General features: G+C 38.3%; 1 protein-coding gene across 2 annotated transcripts; it reads right to left on the bottom strand.

The window, feature by feature from the left end:
• Positions 1 to 3,051: 3,051 nt before the first annotated feature.
• Positions 3,052 to 3,588, bottom strand: LOC114623714 (40S ribosomal protein S10-like). 2 transcript variants are annotated; one of them, XM_028770419.1, is made up of 2 exons: positions 3,189 to 3,588; positions 3,068 to 3,132 (listed from the first exon to the last, which is right to left on the bottom strand). In XM_028770419.1, exons 1-2 carry the CDS (start codon positions 3,586 to 3,588, stop codon positions 3,068 to 3,070), a joined length of 465 nt encoding a protein of 154 aa, XP_028626252.1. The 2 variants fall into 2 exon arrangements, with proteins under 2 accessions (XP_028626250.1, XP_028626252.1); XM_028770417.1 differs by having other exon boundaries at positions 3,052 to 3,588.
• Between the last annotated feature and the right edge of the window lie 7,031 nt (positions 3,589 to 10,619).

Raw genomic sequence — 10,619 nt, 5'->3', positions numbered from 1 at the left:
ACACACACACACACACACACACACACACACACACACACACACACACACATATATATGTTGTTTTGTGGAAGGTTTTTCTTTGTGTTTCCTCTTTTTTGTTTGTTTTTGGTATAGTTTTTTGAAGAGAGAGAAAAACATAAAGTTAGGTGAGTAGAGAGGTGGGAAGGATCTCGTAGTACCTCACTGGTGATATGTGGTTTTCAGTTACATTCCTCTAATGGATGCCTTCTCTTGTTGATCAAATTTTCATGTGCCTACTGGCCATTGACACTTCATCTTTTATAAAATACACACACACACACACACACACACACACACTTTGCTAAAAATCATTTAGTTGTCTAAAACTCAATGAACTAAACACATTTTTGTTTGGCTGTTTGATTTACCAATACAATGTCATCAATTTTTAGTTAAGGTCTAACTATCCATTACATATATATATATATGGCATTAGATACTCTACACAACTGTGTGGAAATTTTTCCCTAAACATTTTCATTTCCCAGTTACATTCAATCTTCTCTTCTTACACTCACCCTATGTAGCCTCACAGCTATATCTCTCCTGAAATTTAGTATCTGTGGAATCCTGTATTAATTTGTTATATTTAACTTATTTCACTTAGAAAATTCTTTAGATATTCATTTATGTTTGATTATATATTAGTATTTACTTGTTTAATACTATGGACACACCAGATTTTGTTATCCTTTTATCAACATATTGGTTTGTGTCATTTACAGATTTTGCTATTATGAATAATTCTACTAATAACATTTGTATCCATATTTTGTATAGCTATATGTTTTTATTTCTCTTAGGTAAAGCCTACTAGATGTGGCATTATGGGATCTAGTTATTAAAATTAAATTAAATGACAAGAGGCTATCATAGGGATTTCCAAAATATTTTAACAGTTTTTACATTCCCAGAGGTAGTTCCTGATTTCTCCCTGTGCCTCTCCAGTGCTTCCTATTAAAACTCCTTTAATGCCCCTCATTCTGAGGGGTATACATTCTCACTGGCTCTATGTGCTCTCCAGTTACAGTTCTCTGATGTCCTCTCTTGTTGATAAATTTTCATGTGCCTATTGGCCATTGACACTTCATCTTGCATAAAAACATATACAAATTATTGCCTATTTTCTATTTTTACTTTGACTGCATGCAAGTATGTTCTTTGTCAAATATATTTCCTGTTTTGAATCACTGTCCTGATTTATCCATAATTATATCTCAAAGAGAAAGTAATTTTCATCTTAAGATCATTTAAAAAATATTTTCTTATTCTTTGGGCTTTTCCTACCTTTTAATATACTCTTTGCCTGAAATAATAGCACAAAGACTTTTTCCAAAGTTTATTGTTGGAGTTTCATATTTTAGCTCTTATATTAATGTATATGATATATTTTAATTAATTTACATAATGTTTTGATTAAAAATCAACAGTCTATTTTTAAAGCATGTATATGTATTCATACACTCATATGTATACATATAATATGATTAAAAATAGATTGTTGATTTATACACACACATGCACACATGCAAACATATCACACACATGTTTTGAAAAGGTATTTTCCTCATAGAATTCCACACTTTTAGGATGAAAGAAAAACAAATGTTTTGATACAATGCATTTTGATCATAGTTCTCTTTTCTAATTTCTCCCAGGTCTTTCCCTACTCCCTACCCACCCAACTTTATGATGTTTTTCTCTCTTGCTTCAAAAACTAAACCAAAAACAAATAAATAAACAAAAAAATACAAAACCAGAAACCGCAAAGAAAAAAACTCCCACAAAACAACTAAAATAAATAAGCAAAAAATCAACAAGAGAAAAAAAATGTCCAAACAACGCAAAATGAAACAAAATGTCTACAAAGTATCATTGATTTAATTTTGTGTTGGCCAACTACTCCAAGGCATAGGACCTACCCTGAAGTGTGGTTAATATACCCCGTGAAACTCCACTGGAGGAAATAGTTTTCCCTTTACTGGCAGGTATCCCCTGAATTTAGATTCTTAGATAGGGTTGGTAACCCATGTCTATTTCCCTCTCTCAGTGCTTGCCCGTCTCAGTTGGTACCCCATCTGGCCTGAACCTGTGTAGTCTTTGTACATGCTAGTACAGTCTTTATGTGTTCATATGTATGTCAGTACTGGTGTATCTGGATAAGAGTTTCCTTGGATTCATCCATCCTTTCTGCTTTTAAAACCTTTCTGTCTCCTTTCTATATAGGTCCCAAAGCTTTGATTTGAAGGATTTAATGAAGACATTTAAGACTGAGTGCTCCGAAATCTCTCTTTCTGAACATTGTCCAGTTGTGGATCTCAATGTTAACTCATACCTACCACATGAAGAGCTTGTCTGATGATGGCTAAGTGGGACACAGATCTATAGGAATAGTAAAATGTCATTAGTGACCATTTTAAAGCTATGTTCCTTTAGCAGAATAATAATAATTGGTTGTCCTCAAGACCCATGGTCTATCTAGTCTCATGCTTTGGGCAACTTCAGCAATGTCAGATACAGGTTCCATTTCATAGAGTCGGTCTTCAATTCAATCAGAAAATGGTCAGTTGCTTCCATGACACTTGGGACACTATTGCATCAGTAAATCTTGCAGGCAGGTCACTGTTGTAGGTTGAGTCACAGGATTTGTAGCTGGAATTATGATTATATTTCTTTTCTGATAGCATAAAAAGTACCTTCTAATACCATGAACACTAGTTAGTAAGGGTAAAACTTCTAATTATGCACTGGTTCTACTTGTTTGTGTTTGATGAGATATATGTTATTTTCAGCAATAGGACCTTAAAAAGTTATGGAGTATAACCTATTATTAGCCTGTGAAGTTTGGGGGTATCTATGGGACCCTTTTGTCCAGTCACTCAAGAAGATGTAATACATAGTTGGTGGCATACAATGTCTAGTTGGAAAATTCTCTCCTCTATTATTCGTGGCTCCGTTTAGATTCTTTCATATGTGTATTTATTTTAGGAGGCTTCTACAGTAGTGGGTTTCTACATGGGTTTTCTTTTTTTTCTTTAAAGTTTATTTAATACAACATAATCTCCAACTTCACTGAGGTGGCTGACCACGTCCACGACCGAAGCCGCCTCTAAACTGGAATTCGGTTGCCAAGCCAGCCCCAGCCTCAGCCTTCTTGTCAGCTCCAGGGGGCACAGCACTCCTTCTGTACGTGTCTCTGTCTGCCTCTCCTCTTGTGAATCTTGCAGGCCGCTCACCCTCTGGACCTTTGGGCCGAGGCCTGCCAGTCTCGGGGCGGCTGCGGCGCAAGATGGCGGGCACTATCTCCGGAGGTACGTGCAGGTAATCCCGGAGATACTGGATGCCCTCATTCGTGAGGTACCAGTAGAAATGTCTCCAAGCAAACTGCTCGGTCACGTAGCCTCGAGACTTCAGCGACTGCATGGCCTTCATTACATGAAGGTTGGGCACATTCTTGTCTGCCAGCTCGGGGTGCTTGGGCATGTGGACATCTTTTTTGGCGACCATCACGCCTACCTTAAAAAGGAGTTCATAGATGGCAATCCGGTTCTTCTTAGGCATCAACATCGAGGCTGCTGCAGGATCCGAGACGGAGGCTGGAAAGCTCTACATGGTTTTTCAAATGAAAAACCATTAGTTGTAGTTCAGTCATTAAATGCTAGAGGCTCATAACCAAAACATCAAGAAAACATTTTAAGAATAAATGTAACTATGGCACTTAAAAGCTATACACTAAAAACTGAGTCCTTTATGAAAAGAAAACCTAAATAATTGAAAAGGTATACAGTTTTCATAGATTGAAGAGTCAGCCTTTTTCTGAAGTCAAGCCTTCTCAAATAGGATTAGTAGTCAATGGAATTCCAGGTAAACTGTTGTCTTGTTGCTTTTGAAGAGATTGAGAATGTAATGCTAAACTTACAAAGATGGGAGAAAGACATCAAAGTATCAAAGGAATTTCAGGAAAAAGAGCTACAAGTAGGGTCGCATCTATTTCTTGTTTATCTGTGCCTACTGTACACAGCACTCAAATCCCAATTTACTTGAGCTTTATAGTGAGCCTTTAAATCAGTCTATATAAATCCTTAAAAAGTGTTCATTTTATTAAAAGGGTTCCAATCACCTATTATCTCTGAAGCTCTCTGTTCTGGTAACACATGAAAGAACACCCAAAGAGGTGTGAGTGTGTCAGCACTGCTATAGTTTAGACTGGAATGTTATTCAAAAATTTACAAGTTAAAGCATTATTCCTGAAAAGGACACTATTAGAAAAAAACGTTTAAGAAGTAGAGTCTAGGAAGTTTCTGGATGACAGACCTTCAAATGGATACCTTCCAAGGAAGCTCTGAAATTCAGCCCCTCCCTTTCTTTCTCTTCCTTTCCTTTCTCTTTGCTTCCTCCTCTTCCTCCTCATTCTCTTTCATGTTTCCCTACACCCTCACATCTTTCTTTCCGATTCCGTTCATGAAATGAGCAGCTTTGCTATATCACATGGTCCTAACACAAAGTGCTATTCTACCTTAGTTATTAAGGCAATGATAGGAATTGGGCTAAGTTCTCAAAATCTATGAGCCAAAGTAAATCATCTTTCTAGTTGGTTATCTGGGCTATTATCACAGCAACAGCAAGACAGCTACCACAAGTTTACGATTGTGCTGGGACTTTCATTTACCAAGTACACTGTCACTGCATTCTGAATTCTCAGGTGCCAGTTTTGGTTGTCTTGGCATTGTTATGTGCCCTCTCATCTGACCTTTCTGGTTTCTGATGACAACCCAATTGCGAATCATTGTCTCTGTGTATGTGGTGTTAGTATCCAAGATTTGTTTGTGATTTGGTTTCTGTTGTTTACTGTAGTGTGCTATAGCCTGGGATTGTTGTATCCATTGTATTGCTATTTGGAGAGCCTCATGCATCTAATCATTTTTAGAAGTCTGTCATCAAATTAAAGAAATATCCAGCTATTATTTCTTCAGAAAGATGCTTTTGTTCTCCTTCTCTTCCTATCTGATACTCTTATATATTTAAGTATATATCCCCCCGTGTGTGTGTGTGTGAGAGAGAGAGAGAGAGAGAGAGACAGAGACAGAGACAGAGAGTGTGTGAATGAAAAAGAGACAAAAAGAGACTGAGACAGAAAGAGGGGGAGGGAGGGAGGGAGGGAGGGAGGTAGGGAGGGAGAGAGGGAGGGAGGGAGGGAGGGAGGGAGGCAAGGAGGGAAGGAAGAGAGAGAGACAGAGACAGAGAGAGAGAATTTTTTTAATTTATTTATTATTTATTATTTATTATATGTAAGTACACTGTCGCTGTCTTCAGACACCCATATGAGGGCATCAGATCTCATTGCAGATGGTTGTGAGCCACCATGTGGTTGCTGGGATTTGAACTCACGACCTCTAGAAGAGCAGTCAGTGCTCTTAACCACTGAGCCATCTCACCAGCCCCCGAGAGAGAATTTATTGATTTTAAAAGAATACTGTTAATTTTTCAAAATACTCTAGATTTCACCTTGGATCATGCCTAGTGAACTTTGAGTCAACTTCTTTTTCCTGTTGCATGCCTATTTAAAAATTGAGATTTTCCGAGAACTATCTTAAACTTACAACTTGCAGCTCTAGAAATCTGTTTCTGTATGTTATTGTTTTTCTCTTCTTTTGAGATTTAAAGTGCTCTGTTGAGATTTCCACTCACAGCAAGCATACCCTGTGGCATTTCCTTGCATTCCAGTAATTATTGCTTGAATATCCAGCAGCTGATTCATTTTCAGCTTGGACACATATCATTTTCTTTTCTCTTGAGGATGCATTCCATTTTCCTGCATCACTGTGAGTGGGATAATCTTTGATTGTATCTTAGTCATTACAGATGTTCGTAGATCCTGGATAATGTAACTTGTCTCCCACAGTGTTTCTGTTTCTTCTTTTTTGTAAACAGATGATTTTCTTGACTGCTATTAAAACTTGAATGGTTTGTTGGACAGCAGTTTGGTAGCAGCTCTTATATTTAACTGAGATGCCTCAGTCTCTTTAATGTTCATGCATTTGGAAGTCTGTCAGAGATGTATGAACAGAGACTGGGGATCTTCTCTGTTTTTCCTCTTCCAGGATTGCCCCATCCACACATTCTTTCCAGCCTTCATTACTTCTAACTTTCCTTTGCTTTCTTGCATCAGAAAACCTGAATTTTCCATCTGGACTCAAGGCCCTGTTGTCTCAGCCACGTGGACCTATTGGAGTCACTCTCTCCTCCCTTGGAAAAGCATGAACTCTCCATTGGTCTATCTGCTTCTCTTTATATTCAGATTTTATCAGAAAAATGTCTGTAGTGTACTCAAATTTTTATTATTTTCTGCATAAATGTGGAAATGTCTAGGAACTGTAATACCCATAAGTGGATACCTACTTAAGAATGTTTTTTAAAATACTTGGGTATCACAATGCAAAAATCTTCATTATGGATATTTTAAATCTACATGCAACAGAAAAAAATGAAGTAAAAAGTGAACTATCCTCTTTACTTACCATATTAAGTTAGTAAAGAAGGTGAGTTGTAGGTTTAGATTTTTAAAACTTTTAATAAGGGTTTTCAAATGCTTCACCACCACCCCCTTCTAGGCAACTATCCAAAGGTGGGGGAGAAAGGATGGTAAATAGGACAAAGAGATGTGGACCTGTTTAGAAGGAATTCCTTGGGGTGATTCCAATCTCTGTTTGTCAGAACCAGCTGGGACAATAGTTCTCTGCCATGTCACTCTCAATGAAGCAAAGATCAGCAAAGATGAGGTTTTGAGACGAAGGAAGCATTGCAAAGCTAGCTATGTAAGTACCCTGTCACTGTCTGATGAGTCCTACTTATACTTTCTCCAAACATCATGTGTCCTCCCACAGGTTTTGCTTTAGCAAAACACCGCATGAATCAGCCTAACCATGTGAGTCTGTATCACCTGACATATCCAGAAACTTCTATTTCAGGAAGTTCATCAGTAAATGCCTAGATTCAGATACTTCTCTATACCATAACTGTACCTCAGGTAGATGAGGCATAGAACAGTATAACAATAAATAATAAAGTAGTAAATACTCATTGAATGCATGCATTGGAAGCCATAGCCAAGTAAACACATTCCATCTGTCCATGAAAATGCATTCACTTGTTCTATTTAGCACCTTTTCTCCCCCTACCTTTGGATGGTTGGCTAGAATGGGGGTCTAAGCATTTGAAAATTCTTATTAAAAGTAGGTTTAAAAGTAAGTGGATGTCTATTCACCCCAGATAGGACACAGATATCAGACAGAAGTAATGATTCCACCTAAGTCTAGCTTGGGGTACCATTGAGTTTATTGTGCTCATTTACAAAGCACTGGTAAGAGGGCACCTACAGAAGTGTGGGTGACCCCCTAAACAGCTGTACCACTGGCAAGTCTCACCCCTGGACAGAAGATGACTTCCTATAGCTGCATAAGTGGCATGCTAGCTTCAGTTAGCCTGTACATAATTCTGTAGATCACAAACACTCCCCAGATCACGAGACCATATGCAGTTTGAGCTAAATTGCATACAGCTGGCAGAATGGTATAGGAATAGTTGCCTGAAATCTGATACAAGGGCCTAATAGCCACCCCCTCAAAGCCCTGCTTCAATGAGGCAACATCAGCACACTCTACCTTGAGGGTCTTCTCTGAGTCTGAGTTGGCACAGATGCTTTGATTGAGATGATAATGACTATTACACTCAGAGATCAGCATTCAACAATGGCATCATCTACTTTATATCTGAAGAGTTTAAAACAGAGAAAGTAAGCTTGACTAACGTCACACAGCCTCTTGGGCAATCTAAGATACCCACGACTGGAGTCTTACTTCTCTTAGCTTTGAGAGTGCCAGGATGAGGCCGTGTTCAACAAGCACATCAAATGAGAAGATTCATGAAGGCTTTTAGTGGTACCAGAGAGCATGCTTAGCAGAGGAAATGGGAGAGGAACACAAACCAATCCAGAGTCCACTCAGTCCACCATAGGAAGGAGATTCACAGAGGTCATAGGTCTGGGCTTTTGATGAGGGCGGCTCAGAGTAAGAGACCCCACTAGTATGGCTACTATGGGAACATGATTACAGCGGTTTCCATTACAGAGTTTAAACTGAGCAAAAGAGACTCTGCAAAGCGCCTTTCTGTCAGAGCCAAAAAAGCTCTCATAGGCTCAAATGCCATTTGACAGGAGACAGGAAGGGCAGCCGTAGACCAGAAGCAGCTCTGAAGGGAACTGGAGCTACTAGATTACTGAATACTAAGACTTTTTAAATTTAAAAGTGACATTAGGTAGCAATTTTAAAGGTATTTCCCTTCCCCATTCACAAATGATATGGACATTTTAAAGTAAAATAAGATCCGCTGCAGAAAACTTAAAGCTTTTCATTGTTTTGCATGCTTAAGTCTCAGTCCTCCTACCTGTGAACAGACTACTGTAATATAAGGTGCAGAGTGGTCCTTGAAGAATCACCAGCCCCTTTGAAAAGAAACAATGTTGCTATACTGAGGGACAGAGTAAGCAGTAGAGGCATCAGGAAAGGATGCTGGGCAGGATGGGATTGGTTCATGCCTTCAGAGATCAGATGAACTGAAAATGTTGAGAAGCAACAGTTTGATCATAGGTATCAGGTTCACTGCAAATGCTGGCACTTTCATGGTATAAGCAGGTATTAGTAGGATGTGGGCTATGAAAGAACTGTGTGTTGTTCTATCTCAATAAATCCAATACAGCTCTCCATAGAAGCTCATAGTGTTCTTAGAAGTAGAAGAGTAGACTCTAAAGTGAGTAATAGGAATTTTAGAGTAAGAAAACGCTAACATTTATGAAGAAAAGGAAGAGTAACAGGGATAAGTTGTCATAATGTGTAAGAAATCTTAGTCACAAATTTATAATATAATAAATGATATTATAATTAATAAGAATAGAATTATAGTTATATAAAACAATATATAACAATAAATAATAATATAATTATAATAAATTATTAGCACTGGCCTGGTGTAAGAATCAGCAACAAATCACAATATCAAAATATCTCAAAGAAATCAAATTAAAAGAGGATGATTTAGTTTTGGCTCACAGCTGCACAGGATCCAGACCTCTGGTAAGTCAGCACGCCTGGAAGTACAGCACAGCGGGACACACTCACCTCATAGAAACGAAAAGGAAGACAAGCTACTGTGGTCCCAGTAGCACATTCAAGAGTATGCCCTCAATGACCTAACTTTCTCCCACTGAGTTCTGTCTTCTAAATGTTTCCCCCTCCCAGTAGTGCCTCAGGCTGGAAAATAAGCCTTCAACACATGGACCACTGGGGGACCTTGCAGATCTAAATTATAGCAACTGATGCCCGGACAACCTGACGGAGAAAGCAAAATGAAAAGTCAAGAATTACCTCAAAATCATGTGGTATACATTGCTTTTGCCATTGCCCTAACAAAATATCTACCAAAAACTCGGACTTGTACTCTCAGAGGGTTTAGTCCACCATGGAATGAACAGCATAGCAAGGCAAAGGAGGACAGGAAGCGCTCAGAAGATGAATGCTAGCACTCAGTTGGCTTATATTTTCTGTTACAGGAGAGGTTCCAGGTCAAGGATGGTACCACCCACATTCAGGACAAGTTGTTCCCTTTTAGTTAAGCCTCTCTGAAAAGCCCTCACAGACCCCCTCACAGGTGTGCCTTGGTCTCCTGGGTAATTTTAAATCCAGTCATATTGACAATGTAGATTAACCTTCACATATGGTAGTTTAGTGTTTGATATGGTGATATTTCAAATAAATGGAGGGATTAACTACTCAGTCTAGGAGATTTGAACATCTGGGTAAATAATAAAATTAGTATGTCACACAGCATATATCACAATAATGCTAGGATAAACGTTTTAAATATGAAAGTAAAGCCAATAAAATTCAAAAAGATCTTTTTTGTGTTGTCGACAAAATAATTTCAGAATGAGGAAAACTTTGTCAGAGACACACATACTCAGAGGTAAAAGTTAATAATTTTATGATATAAAAACTATTCCTCATGGGGAAGATAAAAAAAATCACACAGGAGAGTCAGGCCAACAAAACAAAGCACACAAACCAAACCTCCTTTTCAGAGACGTTGGGCTAATTAACAACTTATGAAGAGTTATTATACACCAGTAACAAAATAGGTAACAAGCATAAGAAAAGACAAACCATTCCTAAGAAAAGAAAATATAAACTTTTTATACATGAGGTGTCATGCCCCTTGTAGTGAAGCAGATGAAAGTAGTATATCCTATCAGGGTTTCTGTTTCTCACTTGGACGAAACTCTGTAGCACCCCTGGCTGGATGAGAAGGTGGGCCACAGAGCTATGCATTCGACTTTTGCTTCTGAACAGGACTCAAAGCCTGTATATCCCAACCCTTAGTGTAACTGAGAGACTTTAAAATTGTCCAACTCCCTGATAATAGTCTGGATCTTTGGAGCCAGGCCTTGGTATCGGTATTTCTAAGCTGTTGGGTTGATTTCAATGATCACACTAGTTAAGACCTGATGCCTAAAGAAATTGAAGAGCTTAAACACCCACCTAAGTGAA

This window comes from Grammomys surdaster, unplaced genomic scaffold (genome assembly GCF_004785775.1).
Source record: "Grammomys surdaster isolate TR1022 unplaced genomic scaffold, NIH_TR_1.0 64, whole genome shotgun sequence".
Classification (NCBI taxonomy): domain Eukaryota; kingdom Metazoa; phylum Chordata; class Mammalia; order Rodentia; family Muridae; genus Grammomys; species Grammomys surdaster.
This window is presented reverse-complemented; position numbering and strand designations above follow the sequence as displayed.